This window comes from Crinia signifera, chromosome 1, assembly GCF_055691185.1.
Source record: "Crinia signifera chromosome 1, ASM5569118v1, whole genome shotgun sequence".
Taxonomy (NCBI): Eukaryota; Metazoa; Chordata; class Amphibia; order Anura; family Myobatrachidae; genus Crinia; species Crinia signifera.
Window position 1 is genome coordinate 125,578,324 of NC_139217.1, and position 19,632 is coordinate 125,597,955.

Below are 19,632 nucleotides of genomic sequence, written 5' to 3' on the forward strand. Positions count from 1 at the left end.
ACTATTATTACAAATTTTATTTTATTTAAACACCTGTTATTAGATCTTGATGATTCAGCTTTCTCTATAGCAATTATATTAAGGGAAATAACATTGGATTCCGCAAATAATGGGATATATTTAGTATTTCCTAATGGACGGCTTGTCAGAGCTGCCAAGGATCAGAGACTTTGACAGATCGTTTTAAAACACTGACACTTTTACTACTTCCTAAGGCACCTGTTGGGACTGCTGTATATTTGCCTATACTAGGGAGGTTATTCTAGTTGACATGCAGCGCTGCATGTCTTTTTAATCTTGCCCGCCGCTCGCACAGGCTGCCGCCCCCTTTCACAGGCTGATTTCGCCCACACGGCTGCGAATGGATGTTTTGCATAAACATCAATTTGCAGCCTACGGGGCCAAACCCACATCATTTGATGGTCGCCGACCATCGAGTGATGTGGAAGGTACATGCAAAACTAAGACACTGTCAGGTGTGTTCTGGAATGGGACCTGGCAGGGAGCTGACATCCGGTGATGTCAGCTGGCTGCCCCTGACACCCGCGTCACTGGGTCATACCTGCCGCTGCCACACGCCCCCCGCCTGCACTAGTGGGTGCGAGTACCTGTGAACACTGTTCGCAGTGGCCGATCGCACCCGGCACATGTGCAGAAATGCGCATGCGCAGTTCTGAAACATTGCTCACTGTTGAGAATTCGCAATGGTGCACATGAACTAGAATAAGGTCCAGATTCACCCAACCCTTCAGGTAAAATACGCCACCCAGCTCAGTATCAGTAAAGCCAGATGCAGTCCGAGACTGCACTGGCAGCTATGTGACTGACAGTGCTTTCATATTGGAAGTCCTACCTGTCATTCTCAAACAAATAAGGCAGTATCATTGGAAGGTGTTCCCTCTCTCCAGGACTGCCAGTGCAGGCTGTGATAATTAGAGAGCTGGCTCCCTAATGGAATCCACTCCCTTCCTTATCATGCAGCTCAATCTGGCTTCTATAGGCTGCATATGCACCCATTCCCATACCTCCCAACAGACCCTATTTTCACAGGACGGTCTCATTTTTTTGGGATGGCCCCGAGTGCCGCTGAGTGTCCCACGTGGGGGGGGGGGGCGGGGCAGTTGGGAGTCTCTGGCCGTATACAATGTAAGGGGCAAATCCTCACCGATCTCCTTAAAATGAAAGGTTCGCCACAAATGCAGCGAAAAGGACATAGGGGGGGAGGACTGCGCTGAGATATTTGGTGTATTGTTTTTTTGTATATTTTATGTAATTTGTTGTATTGTTTTTTTATATATATTTTTTATGATTTAGGATTAAAATTATTATTTAATTTTAACAAGTCTAGTGTGCATATATGGTCCTAAACTAGAACCTTGCTTCAAACTCTGCGACAGGTGTATCTGTCATATAGAGGGACCCAGGTCTCAGTGCAGTCCTCTCCCCCTATTTACTTTTTACTACATTTGCTGAGGTAGAGTACCCACAGCTTGACTGCTGCTCAGATTTGAGTTCCCTCAATATAATAGATCTAATAAGTGTGGAGGGTCTTATTGATCCATATTTTAAGATAAATTGATGAGTCATTAATAGAATAAATTGTTCATTTTTTAAGAGTGTACACTAGCGCACAGCCACAATTTTTTTTTCTGTTGTTTTACAAATGCAGCGAGTCTGCCACATTTTGTGGTGAGCCCCGCCGTTTTAATGGCCACACTCAACATTTTAGGTAACATGCAAGGTGGAAACAGCGAGTGAAGGGGAAGGAGTTGAATACACTGACGGCGAGCTATCGGCACTTTTTGCCATCATAGCTCGCCTTCAGGGCATTGGACCTCCCACATCCAAAAATATACTGTAGGTTATTTGGCTTCTAACAAAAAATTAACCCTAGAATGAGTGTGCATGTACATGTGGTAGGGAATATACACTGGTGGCCAAAATTGCAGACACTTTTTGAAATTTGAATGTTTTTCAACTTTGAATGCTTATAAAAACTGTTACACTTCATGCAGTGCAGTGATTCATATATCAAATGAGAGGGAATTTAATGCTAAATTCAACACAATAAACGAGAGGTCAAATATTTGCATTACAAGAGTAGTTATGCAGTAAAAACTACCCTTTGGGTGAAAATCCCTGTGTACTTATGATGTCACTGTCATATCAGTCTTTCATTGGGTATATTTTATTTTTCAAGACAGCAGCACAGTGACGTGGCATTGAGCCAACCAATGTCTGGAGCTCTTCCTTCTTTATTATGTGGTGCCATGAGTCAATTATAACCTCAATTAATTCTCTTTTATTGGATAGACGCCTCAGGTGTCCCAGTTTTTTCAAACGGAACCACAAATGTTCTATGGGGTTCAGGTCTGGGCTGTTTCCTGGCTAACCTGTATGTCATTCTCTGTGAACCACTGTTTGTATATCCGTGCATTGTGGCAGGGAACTGAATCCTGCTTGGAAAAAAATGGGGCATTATGTGGAAAAAAATCCCCGATAGAAGGTAGAAGTTTTGGCTGTAGGATGGTGCCAATGTACTTTCTACTGTTCAGTGTACCATCTATGACATGAAGGCGGCCTACTGCATCTGCTGTCATACATGCCCAGATCATAACACTTGCAGGATTCTTTGTTGTCGCTTGAATGCAATCTGGATGTACCTCTTCCCCGATGCGACATCTCACATATTTTCTCCCATCACTACCAAATATCGATATCTTAGTTTCGTCACTACATATTACTTGTTCCCACTGAACTTCTGTCCATGTTCTTTTGTCCACTGTATTCCTTTTTGCCACTGCTTTTTATTCAGCAATGGCTTTTTTCGGGGAATCTTATCTTTTAGGCCAACCTCCGTTAGTCTTCTCCGTACCGGTCTTGCACTGACAAAAACACTAATTGCATTCAGTTCACTGCTAATGGCTGCAGATGACATCCATCTGTCCCTGACACAAATTTGTTTTATTGTACTATCATCAACAGCTGTTGTGCACTTTTTCCGGCCTTTTCCTTCTTTGTTTTGTATAGATTGTGTTTCCTCATAGCGTAAACAAAACGTTTGTACTTCTGATGTTGTCACATTCCCACCAACTTCTCTCACAATTGCTGCATACAAGATCATCTTCACATAAAACAACAATCCTAGATCTCTTCCTGGGTGACCAGTCACCACTTTCCCTGGACGACATTGTTTTATTTATTTTTTACACTGTCAATAGCACTAAACAATACACACAAACATCCAACCATAAATGCACTTCAGTAACCAACTTTATTCTGCAAAATGAAACAGCCAAACTGACCTTTCCCACCTTTGAACATGACCTTGCACCTGCTCAAATACAACAGCTGATCAATGGTCCTCAGAACGACGATTCCGATTGGCTAGTAGTAGCTGTTACTACAATCTGCTTTTTGAATCTCACGCATCTGTGCTTCTTTGTCTGACTTGAAAGTAGCATACTGTAACTTCTCTTGTCATGCAAATATTTGACCTCTCTTTCTGCAGAATTCAGCATTAAATTTCCTTTAATTTGATATATGAAGCATTGCTGTGAGTGAAGTGTAACAGTTTTTATAAGCATTCAAAGTTGAAAAACATTAATATTTCAAAAAGTGTCTGCCACTACATATTCAAAAATTATCAAAAGTTACAATTTACACTGGTGCCCAAAATGGGCACCAGTGTAGATTGTAACTTTTGATAATTTTTTCCATTTATTAGCTTTTATTTTATTCTTAGCGAGTGTGAACAAGATAATGGGGTGACATTTATTAGAGATCGATGGTGGGTTTTTGGCGATTTTTATCGCAAAAACGGCCGTTTTTTCATTTTTTTCCCAAATCGATTAAAAAGTAAAAAAAAAAATGGCGTGAGGTCCCCCCTCCTGTACATAACCAGCCCCGGGCTCATTGAGCCGGACCTGGTTCCAAAAATACGGGGGACAAAAAGCGTAGGGGTCCCCCGTATTTCTGAAACCAGCCCCGGACTCTTGGACCGGTCCTGGTTCCAAAAATACGGGGGACAAAAAATCTGGGGGTCCCCCGTATTTTGAAACCAGCACTGGGCTCCAACAGCCCGCAGTGTCATGCCACAGCCGGGGGACACTTTTTACACAAGGTCCCCCGGCCGTACCATGAGCACCGTGGCTGGTCAGCCTTGGACGGGGTACCTGGAGGAGTGGGGACCCCCCCAATAAAGGGGTCCCCCCCCTGGCTTCACCCGTCCAGGGCTGAAGCCCGGGGCTGTCACCGGCATCCCTGGCCATTGGACGCCGGCCTGATAGGGTTAAATTCTCATTCCTAACATTGCTTAATACAGGAGAACTGCAAGTGCCAGCAGACCTCCCCCCGCAGGCTGGGACTTGGAGAACCACAAGTCCCAGCATGCGGGGCATTAATGGGCCCGCTGGGACTAGTAGTCCACCTGTAAAAAGAATGTTAAAATAAAGCACACACACAGGAAAGTAAAACTTTATTACACACACATCCACACACACCTCACTTTTACACCGCTATACAGATGGGTCAGGTCCCATCCTGGCTGGCGGGTCGCCAGAACATCCGCGCTGGCGACCCGCCAGCAGCCGCGCCAGCGAATACACTGAGACGCCGGTGACAGCCCCGGGCTTCAGTCCTGGACGGTTGAAGCCTGGGGGGGGGGATCCCTTTATTGGGGGGGTCCCCACTCCTCCAGGTACCCCGTCCAAGGCTGACCAGCCACGGTGCTCATGGTACGGCCGAGGGACCTTGTGTAAAAAGTGTCCACCGGCTGTGGCATGACACTGCGGGCTGTTGGAGCCCGGTGCTGGTTTCAAAATACGGGGGACCCCCAGATTTTTTGTCCCCCGTATTTTTGGAACCAGGACCGGTCCAAGAGTCCGGTGCTGGTTTCAGAAATACGGGGAACCCCTACGCTTTTTGTCTCCCGTATTTTTGGAACCAGATCCGGCTCAATGAGCCCGGGGCTGGTTATGTACAGGAGGGGGGACCTCACGCCAATTTTTTTTTTTTTTTTCAATCACAAAATCGCACATTTTAAAAAAATCGCACCTTTTCATGACTAAAAAAATCGCACTTTTCATCCCGAAAATCGCCCTACATCGCACTTACTCACACTTTTCATGCCGGAATACACACCTCATTAAATATTCGCTTTGTGGAAAAAAATGCGATTTTAAAAAACTGCGATAAAGGGCGATTTGAGCAAAAATCGCATTTTCGGAAAAACGGTCAACACAATAAATCTCGCCCAATGTTTTTAGAACCATTACACCCTTTGGACATCTGTTACTATGCAGCTATTATAATCATGTGTTGCCTTAAACAAAACTACTTTTTTAATTATTTTAGGTTTTATAAATAAAGTTTTTTTTTTTTTTTTTTTGCACTGTAAATTTGAGAGCTCTTTTATTAATGTAGATTATAAGTCTGCAGCTTTATCATCATTATCACTCAAATAGCGGCTGTTAATATTAGAATGTAGTAAAAGTAAAAACAACTGTACCTGATTTTTGTATTGCTTTTTTTCGAATTCTTGGAAAGCTTTTTTGAATTTCATCTCAGCCTGCTTTTGTAAGGTAATAATTTTTTCAAGACCAGCCTTAAAATATTTGTCATTCTAGGAAAATTAAGAAAATAATTATGAGTTGCCAGTAGAACTGAAAACATAGTTACCTCAGGGTTGCCGACTTTTACAGTCTCCTCTCCGGGAGAACCCCGGAGAGGAGACTGTCAGCATCACTTCTGGGGGCGGGGCCTGATTGAGACATCATCAGTCGCTGTCCCCAGTGATGCAAATCCCACAATATGCGGGTCAGCGATGAGGGGTTGGAGCTAAATATGCAGGTAAATGAGGGGGGGAAGGGGACCGCCGGAATACGTGAGGGGGACCCGATTTTCGGGATCCTCCCGGCCATCCCGGGACGGTTGGCAACCCTGAGTTACCTACCCTCCTGCATTCTGCAGTAGACTCCCTGAAATAGTAGCAATCTCCCTGATTTAACCTAACCCACATTATGCAGCTGTTACATTTTTGGGAGAAAAAACAAAATCAGGGATATATACATTCACATGTAAAACACAATACAGCAACAAGCCCTGACATGTACCAGTGTCTATTCTATAACTAGTACAGTAGATCTTACTGACTGCTTTGGGGCTCATCTACATTTGGCTGTAAATCCCTGTACACATGGGGCGGCAAGCGCTCTATGCTGAGTGATGTGCTCAAACACAGATCGATCACCGCACATCACTGACACACATGCAATGCACCAGCGATGTATGCTGAGTGATCTGTGATGACCAGTGTTCTCTGGATAGAACACTGGTGATCTGAATAGATTTTGATTGCAGGGCCAAGCATCGCCCTCACCTGGGAGTAAACAAACAGAGTGATCTGTGCTTAATTACTCAGGGCCTTATTCTAGTTCACTCTTTCTGACAAAATCCTTCTTAGATGGAAAAAAACATGTGCACTGCAGGGGAGCATATGCAAAATGTGCAGAGAGAGTTAGATTTGGGTGGGGTTTTACTTCAAAGTGAGATCTATATTGAAGTGTAAAAATAAAGCAGCCAGTATTTTCCCTGCACAGAAACAAAATTACTCACCCAAATCTAATTCTCTCTGCACATGTTACATCTGCCCACCTGCAGTGCACATGGTTTTGTCCATCTAAGAAGTATTTTGTCAGAAAGAGTTAACCAAAATAATGCCCTAAGTGATCTAGTCAGATGATTGAAAATTAGGCAAAAATTGCTACGTGTGTATGGGCCTTAACTCATTTAATGATGCGCCTCTCAGATATAACAGGAGATGTCCAGAGGCAGAACTACCATTGAGGAATAAGGGGCACACTGCTGTCTTTGTCACCCTTTTTCTGTCACACAGTTTTTCCCTGCCACACTCTGCATCCCCTGCCTCTCCCTGTCACTCTCTGTCTCACTCTGTCACCCACTGCCGTGTTGTATATTATGAACTTGGGTTGGAGTGGAGGAGTGGGGCCCATATTATATTTTCGTACCTGGCTTACCACCCACAAATTTCGCCAATGTACACATGCACTGCACTTATAGGTGCCACATTCACAATCTCTTTGACATGCTTTTTCACAAATAGGCAAGTATGGCTATGTTTGCATTTAGAGTTTATTGCATCACATTTATTACCCTGTATATTGTTCTGAGTGGGAAGAAAATAAATATAAGTTTAGCCAGAGGGCCCAGAGGCACTGACCCCCTGGGCCCCCACTTTATCTGGCTCTGGTCCATTTATGGAACCAGATACACCTTTTGGGTGGCGCATGCAAAACTATAATCTCCCTGAAACTAGTTTTTAAAAGTATGCAAGTATGACTGAAGATGGATATATAAATGATGGTGTGCGATATACCACAGTAATCCTGCATCATTTTGACAGGAACTTCACAAACTGTAATTACTCTGTATTGTTATAAGGCTTGTAACTTAAGCCCCATACACACTACATGACAGGGGCCACAGACGATATCCAATATTTTTCATGCATACTGAACGATATCGGCCACCAGTGATCTCAGTGACATCACGGGGGACCGCTAAACATGCAGGTTGTTTGGCTATATTGCCAAGTTGTAAGATATCAATCAAAGTTAATGACGTATGGGAGTGCGCATCGTTAATGATATTGAGTGTACACACTAGACGATATTGTGAACAATATTGCTCAGAAGCCCCTTTCTGAATGATATTGTTGACAGTATAGCCTAGTGTGTATGGGGCTTAACTCTTAGAGCCAAATGTATCAAACCTTCTAAAGAAGACATGTTGGTCATACTTAAGGCCCTCCACACTAGACAATGTGTTCAGTGAATGGTATTGTTGTACAATTACCCTTGAACTTTCCAGTGTCCGGGACAAACGATATTGTGCATACACATTGAACAACATGATGATTGAGGAACGATCTAGCTAGGGTACGGTAATATGCAGCTTTTGCGTGAATGATATAGCCAAAATTGACCTGCCTTTACAGAAGACAGAAACTCGTGTTAACAACCTGCGGGAGCGCACATCATTCATCCTTCACTGCATACACACTGGCCGATATTTTGAACAATATCCTTCAGAAGGGCCAAAATGAATGATACTGAAAATATCGCCCAGTGTGTAGGCACCTTTACTCTTTTGGAACGTCCATGAGACTCCTAAATTTTCAGGTAGACCCCCAAACCCCATAGAATGTGAATGGTTCTTACGCATCCTGCCCACTTGCTAGTAAAGTGGGCAGTATGAGGAGAATATTATATTACCAGAAATTGTGTGTCTGTGGAAAGAAAGTGAGGCCAATATTACACAAATCTATGGGAATTGCCTATCCCTTCACCACAATCCTGCAATTTGTTGCATTATGCCACAACGGGCCACATCCTCATCCTAATGATGAGGATAGCAAGGCTCTGCTCCCCAGAGTTATCATCAGCATCTCCTCTCTGGGTTTCTCCTGGAGAGGAGAAGAAATGCCAGTAAACATGATGTGGATAATTTGCCCCTAAAAACCGATCAGCTTCTACCTATCATTAATGTACAGTATCACACATTTATAGCTAGAAGCGGATTGCTAGAGTATAGGCAACTTCTCCACCTGTCCACTTTAGAAGGTTAGATAGATCCACTGATGATCCACTAGTGATCCACTAGTGTGGCTTTCTTCTAGCTTCTGTTCTTTTTCTCACCTCACGTTGCTAACTTGTTTGCTACAAAGCAATGACTATCTCTACACTGTCAAAGGCAAAATACACCTTGCTATGGGAATAACCTTCTAAAAGGTTCTTTTACTACAAAAATATACTTCATTTGCTCTCACCTTTTTTATAAAATGTGTGTGAAAATGTGATGATTTGGCATGAAATCCATACACTCTGAGGTGGTCAGACTCTTGTCCAGCAATGAGCACAACATCAATTCGGCTTCCCAGAGTACTTAGCATTAGCATATCTAGAAAAAGGGTCTGTTTAAAGCTCTTTCCTGTATCAGAGACCATTAAAAAGTAAGGTGGTTGTTCCTTGAGAAAGTTTTTCCATTCCTCAGAAAGAAAGTTGGAAAATGTGTGTACAATGTTATTTGTATTTTGCTGTAGATGCAGCAGAAGCTTGGTACGCAGGGACATCAAATGAGGCCACTGGAAATACATTCGTTCCATATCCTACAAACATAAAGAAAAGTTAAATCCTATATAATAAAACGCTAATATTACTCCTCACCTCTAAGTGGAGAAGTCAAGTGCCTTGCACAGCAGCAACCGCTAGATGGCGCTCGACAAAGCAATTCATGTGACGCTCCGTATGGGTTTGCACAGCCACCAGAGTTGACAATACTGTTATGTTTTGTTATTTTGTCTGGACATTATCTACTATGTTATAATTGTGATGGAATATTATTTATACATTAACACAGTAAATAATACATCAGATCTTCACATTAAAGCTGATTAAAAATAGGATATTTAATAACTTACCGTTGAATCCATTTTTCTGCCGCAAACTGTGGGACTGGACCATGGGATTGCAGATTGGGACGGGAGCTGGCACTTAAACTGTAACAGAAAGAAAGCTCCTTCCCCCAGTATTCCCATAATGCCAGTACTTTTTTTAAAAGGAGGAGCACTAACCCAGCAAAACTATTGGTTTCATTGATGGGGCATGGGAAATGTCTCGTTATGGTGCACTAAGACGTAGTATGGCAAAAGCGTGTAATTACACTCATGGGTGTGCGCAGCCCATTTTCTTAGGGGGTGCACCATGGAAAGGGGCGTGTCCATCACGCCTACTGGCCGTGTCCATCATCACCTATTATTAAACATAATGCCACACACTGTAATGCCCATTATAAATAATGCCATGCACAATAAAGGCCATCACATTTGCCACACACAGTAATGCCCATTCCACATAATGCCACCCAACATTATGCCCATCACACATAATGCTGCACAACGTAATGCCCATTCCACATTAATGTCAGGGTTCAACAAATTTTTGTAAAACAGGGACAGTGCAAAAACTTTACACCGTAATGCATATTACATATCACACAGCCATTACATAGTACTGTATACCAGGGCAAGTACAGTATAGGCAAGTACAGTATAACACACAGTATACATGCAGACAGCTGATACACACTCACACACAGCATGCACATATACATACACATACAGGCACAGCATGCACACACAGAGATGTACTGTAGTGTACACAGAGTCCAGCGGCGTAACTATAGCACCGCCGCCACCGCGGGGGGGGGCGCTATGCATGTGGGGGCGCCGGGGGCTGCTGTGCTATAGTTACACCCCCCCCCCCCCAAACCCCTGCAGACTTATCTATCTCGCTGGTCCCGGAGGCTCCGTTCTTCTGCTGAGGACCACCACAAAATGGCCGCCCCCATATAGCACACAGTTCTCTGAAACTGTCTGCTGAATGGGGGCGGCGATTTTGTGGTGGTCCTCAACAGAAGAACGGAGCCGCCGGGACCAGCAAGATAGGTAAGGCTGCGGGGGATTGGGGGGGGGGGGGTTTGCAGGGGCAGCGTGCTTGGCAGGGCGGCGGCGGTGGGGTGCTTGGCAGGGCGGCGGCGGGGGCGCCCCCCCTCCTAACGGCGGGGGGGCGCCCAAAACGTAGCTACGCCACTGACAGAGTCCCCTCCCACACACATACATATTATACATATATACAGCCCTTCTATACAGTATACATACAGACAGCTGATACACACTCACTCACTCACTCGCACACACACACCTTTTTGACATAAAAATAAAAAGTAGCCAGCATCATTAATGAATAAAAAAATGTTAAAACATCATTAAAGACCAATATAAGAACAACTTTTTACACACACCCCCGCCCCCCAAAAAAAACAAGTCATAGACTGCCCATATACTGTAACATACCTGTACCCCCCTGTTCCAGCATCTCCCGATAAGCAACAGCCCTGCGGCACATTCTAATCACCAGGCAGGAAGTCCTCCAGCCCTCACACAGCAGTGTTCAGAATTGCCTGAGACAGGCTTAGAGGAGATGTGCACTTCAGCTCCCCCTACAGGCAGCCATGGTCGTCACTAAAAATTGAGTGTGTATCATGCTGCCACATCTTTCACTGCAGCCAGCCCTGCTCTGCTCCCGGAAAAAAAAAACACTGTTGGTACTCTTTACTTATCACAGCGCCCATCGCGGGCATCGCATGCACTAAAAAAACGGGTGCGATGCGACCGGTACGCGTCCTCCGACCTTTTCATACCCCCACTATCCACGTCGGTGTGGAGTTGAGAATAGAATAGTGTGGCGAGCGCAGCGAGCCACCGAGCCCAATGCGTGGCGAGCGGATGCGGATACCTTCACAGGTAAACGCGTCCCTTCGCGGGCTTCACAGGTATCCGCGTCCCCTCGCGGGGCTCGCTCGCCACGCTTCAGGCTCGCCACACTATTCTATTCTCAACTCCACGCCGACGTGGATAGTGGGCTATGAAAAGGTCGGAGGACGCGTACCGATGCGCTCGCCACGCTTCGGGTTCACGTTGATCGTGGGGTGGCGTTAACAATTGTGGGGGTCATTTCACACTTCAGGGTGCCTATTTGGGCTCTGTGGCCCATTTAACATTGTTTCCTAAGCAAAAATCGGGACCATTGAGGCACTGAACAGTAAAAACGGGTCAATTGAGACTTTTAACATTGTTCCCTATGGCAAATCGCGGGCATCGCGTTGGTCGCATCGCACCCGTTTTTTTAGTGCATGCGATGCCCGCGATTTTTTACCCGCGATGACCGCGATCAGAATCGTGGGCGCCGTGATAAGTAAAGAGTACCACACTGTTCAACTGCGATGTCGGCCCTGGCTACAATCATGCAGGGGGGGTGCCGGTCATTAGGAGGTGCCTGTGCACCCCTGGCACACCCTGTGCGCAAGCCTATGATTACACTGCTTCACAGCTGGGTGGTGACTGCTCCAATAATGAAAACTACAGTACAGTGCTGCAGATGGATATGTGAAGCACCATTGCCATTTACTGTCAGCCTTTTCTTCCACTTTAATTGTGTACAGTAGGCAGAGCTTACTGTAGTTCCATTAGGGTGGATACCCTTGTGGCCGATAGTCTCGACCCGCCACCGTGTTTACAGTAATTATGCTATAGACGCTCATTCAGCCCCAGGTACTCGGTGTAGAAATGTATGCCGAGCTTAACTCCGTAAGAGTGGGTTAATCTCTGCATACATTTCCCCGAGTCCCTGGCACTGACCATGTGCTGGTCTAAGCTCAATGTGTGAGCAACTTTTGTTAGCTTCTCTTCCGCCGTAACCTCCAATCTGTCTGTTTGAGAAAGGGAACGCAGGATACCACAGACTGCTTCAGCATGTGATGAGCTCCACCAGAGCTCAGCACAAGCCTCTCAGCCTCTGACCTCTTGGGAAAAGTCTCATGGTACTTAGGGTGGTATTCTTGTTGAATACGTTCGCAGCCCGACCGATGGTCAGACTGTGCGCATGCGCATTTCTGCACACGTGCATGCTGGGTGCGTGCACCCACTGTGAATAGTGGGATCACTGGGTGCATTCACCCAGGACAGCGGGCGGGGGAGGGCAGCTCCGTTAACATATGGGAATGCCCATCATTTCATGGTGATGAGGCCATGATGGCAGCTGCCCGCCCATTTCCTCCTGAGGGTGCATGCATATGTAAGGCTGCTCAGTGCATCGAATGATGTGAGTGTTTCCCCACAGCATGTGAATGGATGTTTATGTTAAACATCCATTCGCGGGGGGGGTGGCGCATGGCTACGGAGAGCAAGGAGTGCTGCAGGAGGGACGAGGCATGCTAAACTTGCCGTGGTTCTCTCTGCTGCAGTTGAGCCGGACAGTGGGTGTCGGAGAGAAGGGAGGCAGCATGATGGAGGTACCAGGGGGGAGCCGGATCACTGTGAAGGCAGAAGCTGAGACGGCTGTGGAGGTGGGCACTTTGGGAAAGCAGTTGTACCGCTGCTAACTGAGAACAACGGTCTGGCAAGGAAGAGCTGTGAGAAGCTGAGTAATACACAATCTCTGCTGCATTTCTATTTTTGTCCACTTGGACTGGCCAGTTAGTGATTGGGGACTGTAAGGCCAGCGAACTGAGAACCAAAGGCAAATTTGGGAATATTCTTGACGTTGACAATTGTAAAAAGCTTGGTGGTATTGATCTAGCTGGGGTAGTGGACTCGCTCAAAGACATATAGAGCAGTGGCCACAATAAGACAGTTCTTATTATCAGAGACCCCCTACCTCCTCTGATATATAAAAAGCCTGTCAAATACCTAGCAATTTATAATGGGGAAAACCCAAAATGCAGCAGCCTCAAACCGGCTTGAAAAATTTGCAAGACAACCTGTCACTCCAACACCCTCCACTAGAGAAGAGAACTCCCCTCCGGTCACTCCCCCAGAACAGCCTAATCCTTCTGTACAAAAAGTGCTAGATGCTTAAGCAGCAAGCGAGGGGCGTTTAGCTAATAAAATTGAGAAGGTCCAAGAGGATTTGGACGTGATTAGGCAATCAGTGCAAAAGGGTTAAGGATCGGGATAAGGAAGTAGAAAACCTTACCTCAACGTTGGAGGATACGGTTACCCCTCTGGTACAGAAAATTGAGAACATGGCTACCCAATTGAAGCTAATTAATACAAAGATGATAGATTTGGAAGGGCGCTTCCGGAGGAACAACTTGAGATTTGTGGGATTGCCAGAGAAGACAGAAGGTTCAAACCCAGAGTTGTTTTTGGAAAAATGGTTAATAAAAGGTGTATGGTCAAGAGGCCTTCTCCTAATATTTCTCCGTGGAAAGAGCACATCGGGTCCTCATGAGAGCACCCCTACTGGGAGCACCAGCTTGCACATTTATTGCTAAAATGCTACACTACTCAGATTGTGATGCAATTCTTAAGCTGGTCAGAGCTAAAGGCCCATTGGTCTGGGACAATACAAATATTTTGGTGTTCCCAGATTATGCTGCGGGAGTACAGCGGGAAAGAGCACAATATTATCAAATCAAGAGGCGTCTGAGAGAGCTGGAGCTTCAATATGCTGTACTCTTCCAAGCTAAGCTCCATGTGATACACAAGGGAAACACCAATTTTTTTTTAACACCAAAAGACGCAGCAGCATGGCTGGACGCTAACTTTCCAAGTGGACGTACAATGAACGTTTCCTAAATACCCGGGCAAGGAATAAAGAAAGTTGGGACTTGGGTTAGATATTTCTTTTTTTTTTTTCCTCCGTCCCCTTTCTCCTGTCCCAGGCTCTTTAATTTTGTTATTCAAGAGAGGATATAGGGAGAATGGTTATTAGAAGACGCAAAACGTGAAATGTGTAAAAAAAGGGGGGGGGGGGTATTTTTCCTTTTTTTTTTTCCTCCTCTTTTTTCCTTGTGATGTATATTGTTTACCATTGTTGCATCGATTGGGGAGCCTATTAGACAGTAGGAGGAATACTGTTAAGCCACACTGACATATCTATGCCCTAGGTTGAGACACCCCCTTTAATAGGACTAAGTTGGTCGCAGTCACATGGGGGGATTAATGTCTGTGATGGCGTAAGGAGCAGGAGAGGCCCTCCAGCTGGTAGCCATTACATTGATTGCCCTCTTTTAAAGATCAGGATGTGTGTTTTGGTAGAAGGGATGGGATTAAGGGAGGGGGGGGGGAGGCATGTCAGTAGGAAAAGGAGGCATGCAGGGTGGGGGGATGAGAAGGGGAAGATGGGAGGGTTTGATAGGTTAAAGTTTTACTTTAAAAGATCAGCTATCTTATGGATCCCAGTTAAAGTGAGATATGACCCCTTTGTGATCAGTTGGAATCATGGTTTCAGCTAAATATAGCCTCCTCACATGTTATGTGAGTGGGATGAATAATAAAGTTAAACGAGCTCTGGTTATGCGACAAGTAAAACAATACATTTCAGATATTATATGTCTCCAAGAAACACACCTGGTGGGTGGCAAATTATTATTCCTTGAGAAAGCATGGATAGGTTGGGCATATCACTCTACCTTTACCCCGGCATCCAGGGGTGTCTCAGTGCTAGTTCGTAAGGGTATACCTTTTTCTGCCGACTTGGTACAAATTGATCAGATGGGACAGTATGTCTTTATTAGATGCAGCATAGGATCCTTTAAATTTCTAATAATGGTAGTACAGGTTGAGTATCCATTATCCGAATTATTCCAAAAAACGTGTTGGTTTTTTTAATATTTAGATTTTTTTTCTCCCCCCCCCCCCTGACCCTTTTGTATACTTACCTAGTCCTCCGGCATCCACTGCAGGCCTTCAGCTTCATCTCCAGCATCTCCAGCGGTCCCAGGAGTGCATTGCGCGATTTTCCAGGCGCGCCGGGGTGATATTGCCGGCGCACCTGGGAACTCACGCAATGCACTCCTGGAACCGCTGGAGACGCCGGAGATGAAGCTGAAGGCCTGCCATGGACACCGAGGGACCATCGAGGGACCATCGGGGACCCACCAGGGGACAGGTAAGTATGTAAAAAAAAAATATTCCAAAAACCGTAAAAATCCCTTATTCAGAATGCTTGTGGTCCCGAGCATTTCGGATAAGGGATACTCAACCTGTATATATACCCCAACCCTTTAACTACGAGGTTCTTAAGAAGGTGGCAGAGTTTATGGCCCTAGCTCCTGATATTCAAGCTGTTGTAATGGGGGGACTGTATTGGATCCGCTACTGGATAGGAAAAGTTCCACAAGTATGAGAGGTAGAACCCCAAAATCAGGTTTCGCGAATATGATCAAGGAGATGGGCTTGAGAGATAATTGGAGGACGCGGCATCCGGGGGAACAGAAATTTTCGGTACTTATGTATTATCTGGGCGCCTGATTTTTTGAGCGGGTCGGAAAAATCGGGTCGATCGCATCGCATGCAACCAAATCGCATGCGATGCGATCAACGCGATTTTTACATTGGATTCAATGTTAAATGGTCCCTGAGACCCGATTTTACATTGGGTCCAATGTTAAATGCCCCCCAGACCCCATTTTTTATTGTATACCCACCCTGTTCATACCCCCACTATCCAAGTGGGCATGGAGTTGATTTTATATAGTGTGGCGAGCGCAGCGAGCTCTTTAGGGGACATGCAAAATACGCGAATGCAGATAGGCCGGGTAGCTTTCTGGAGAATATTGCAAAAGTGGATCGCCTAATAAACACAGTGACAGAAATTCGGAATATGGAGGAAGAAATGGTCCAACAGACTCCAGAAATAGCTGAGAGCTTTAAACAGTACTATCGCCAACTATATACAGCCCAACAGAAGTATACTCCTGATAAGATCCATACATATCTGTCCCATATAAAACATCTAACTCTATCAACAGAATCAAGACAAATGTTGGATGCCCCCTTAACCCTATTAGAAATAAAGGAAGCAATCTCAGTGATCCCTCGGGGTAAAGCACCTGGCTTGGATGGAATCCCTCAAGAAGTTTATAAAAATAACAGTGAATTTTTCTCCCAGAAATTGCTAGATTTATTTAACGAATTATACAAAAAGGGGACATTACCTATCTCTATGACCGAGGCCCTCATAATAATTTTATTAAAAAAGGATAAAGACCCTGGGTCAATGGACTCTTTTAGGCCTGTTTCCCTTTTGACCAATGACATCAAGATCCTGGCTAAGGTTCTGGTATCAAGGCTTAATAGGGTTATTGGTAAAATCATACACCCAGACCAAACAGGCTTTATGCCTGGGAGGTCAACAACATCTAATTTAAGGAAATTACACTGTCACCTCCAGATTCAACAGGGGGGAATCAGCAGTGATTTCACTCGACGCAGCCAAAGCAATTGATACCATTGAATTGGGATATTTATGGGAAGCCTTGGAATGGGTAGGGATAGGCCCAGTATTTATCATTTGGATAAAATTGTTATATAATGAGCCGAAAGCAAGGGTATCGGTTAATAACTTTATTTCTCCAGGTTTTAATGTTGAGAGGGGTACCCGACAAGGATGCCCAATGTCACCAAGCCTAATCGCAAAAACGATAGAACCAATAGCATGTTTAATAAGAGAAAGCCCAGTAATTAAAGGCCTAAAATTAGGGACAAGGGAAGATCGCATTGCCTTGTATGCGGATGATATTTTATTATTTGTACAGAATCACTATGAGGCAATGCCTGGAGTCCTGGAGATAATTGAAACCTTTAGGAAGTTCTCGGGCCTAAAAATTAACTGGAGTAAATCCTGTATCCTCCCTCTGGAAGGTACTTGCCCCCCCCCCCCCCGGTCTCGATGACATCAACTCCCCTAAAATGGGTACAAGAATTTCAATATCTAGGAGTATGGGTTACAAGGGATATTTCAAGATTTGAATCTCTTAATATAGCACCTCAACTAGATTATATTAAGTCTAAAATAGGACCATGGGGAAGGCTACCTCTAACCCTGATGGGCCGAGTTAATTTAGTAAAGATGATTATCCAACCTAAAGTGCTATATATATTACAGCACTCCCCACTGTATCTCCCCCAACGAATATTTAGTACAATGGAAGGATTAATATAATCTTTATTGTGGGGTAACAAAAGACCCCGACTAGGGATAGACATCTTAGCTAGACCAAAGAGCGAGGGAGGCTTGGCACTCCCAAGCTTTTGTATATATTATTTAGCTACACAAATGGCACATTTAAGAACGTGGGTAGAGAAGGAAAATGAGAAGGATTTAGTACATGCAATGATAGGGTGTATTTCTCCGGGACATACTCCTCAGCAAATGTTGTTGTCCGGTAACCTGCATCGTAGTTGGCCCACGATATAGCCAGACAAACAGTTATGGTGTGGAGACAAACTGAGGCGCTGTTGGGCAGTCAAGGAATAGACAAAGAAAAACCACTATACAAAGCCCGCAGTTTATCAGAGTTGAAAGATTTACAAATCCGGAGGATATGGGGGGTAAAGGGCGTTTTAGAGGTGGGACAGTTGTACTATGAAATAGGGTTCAGAACATTTCAATTGTTAAAGACGGAATTTTCCCTCTCTAATAAATACCTCTTTAGATACTTCCAACTACGCCATGCAGTGGAGACTCAGTTCAATAGAACGAGACCCAATCTGAAAGATTCACTGACTAAAAAACTACTTAAAAAATCCCCAATCAGACATGAAGTTTCCTTCTTTTATAAAGCCCTTCAAAATACAAGACAAAATGACAGCCTGCTGGGATTAAAAACCAAATGGGAAAAGGATGTGGGGGAAATATCAGGGGATGAATGGAGGGAAGCTTTGATTAATATAAGCAAAGCAACAAACCAGGCAAAGTTTCAGCAAGTCCAACTTTATTTAATACATAGATCTTATTTGACTCCGGAACGCATGTTTAAGTTCGGAGGCAGGGCTGATACCAGGTGTCCTAGATGTCCAGGTGAAAACAGAACATTTTGGAACCTGTTGTGGGCTTGCCAGAGTGTGGCCAAATTTTGGGCTGCAGTAATAGAAGTAATAAGTACAATGGGTATCCCCAAAAAATAGCTGCACACCAAAAACATGTGTGCTTTGTATAATTGAGAATATGGTAATGGAAAGGGATACTAGAGCATTTTTAAACAATGTGTGTACCCTTGCCAAGATATGCATAGCCAGGAATTGGATGGCAAAGGCAGGACCACAAGTAGATATCTGGATGGCCCTAGTAAATTCGACTAAGAAGCACGAAAAATATATATATTTGGCTAGGGGGACAGAAGTGAAATTTCATAGGATCTGGGACAGATGGGTTAATCCGTTGGCAGCTTAAATAAGTCTATTTTCAAACAAGACTAGAAAATTGAGATAGAAAAGGGGGGCAATATGAGCAGCACCCTTTTTTCTTTGAGGAAGGATATATAAGAAGGATAGAGAGGTAAACACAGGGACGTGCAGTCAGGGGAGGCAGGGGAGGCAGAGTCATAATGATGAAAATAATAAAAAGAAGATATTTATATATCTTCTTTTATTATTTTCATCATTTCTACCTCTCCGGCTGCCTCCCACTGCTGCATGTGAGGGTGGGAGGCAGCGGGAAAGGTGCCTCCTGCTGTTAACATTAAAACTCCGGGCAGCGGGGGGCGGGTAGGGGTGGGCAGGGGGCAGGGTGCAGCAATGTAAAAGCCCATTGAAAATTGCCGCAATGACAGGGGCACCAGTATAAATGCACGCCCCCAGATGTGATTGGGCCAGCAGATCCAGTGCTGGATCCTCTGTCCAATCACATACATGCAGGGCCCTGGAGAGGAGATGCAGCAACGCGGGCAGCGGGGAGTTCGGCGCCTGCAGGGAGAAAGCAGATGTCACTCACCCGTCTCACCGCTGAGAGGACTGGCCGCCGCCACCGCCGAGGACAGGTGAGTCCGCCGGGTGGTGGGAGGGGAGGGGGGGGCGCATGTACCAGTGGCCGCTGCATATGTAGCACCGCCATGTCCGGCGGGGGGGGGGTGGTGGTGAGGTCAGTGCACAGGCAATGACCTCAACGCACATCACTGGGTAAACATCTGGTGAGGTTAACCTAACAGGGCGGGGTAAGTGTGGGGGGAGGGAAGGGTTAGTTTAAGAAGCATGATGGTACAGTTGGT

The 19,632-nt window shown here is 45.0% G+C and overlaps 1 protein-coding gene across 3 annotated transcripts in view; it reads right to left on the reverse strand.

Moving 5' to 3' along the window:
- The window catches only part of LOC146060135 (putative ATP-dependent RNA helicase DDX60), a 215,099-nt gene that overhangs the window by 182,408 nt on the left and 13,059 nt on the right, over positions 1–19,632 (reverse strand). For all 3 annotated transcript variants that reach the window (XM_083173076.1, XM_083173067.1, XM_083173058.1), the window contains exons 6-7: positions 8,849–9,187; positions 5,510–5,623 (exon numbers count right to left, since the gene is read on the reverse strand). In XM_083173076.1, the coding sequence (XP_083029202.1) occupies positions 5,510–5,623; positions 8,849–9,187 (453 nt within the window). The remainder of the gene's footprint in view (positions 1–5,509; positions 5,624–8,848; positions 9,188–19,632) is intronic.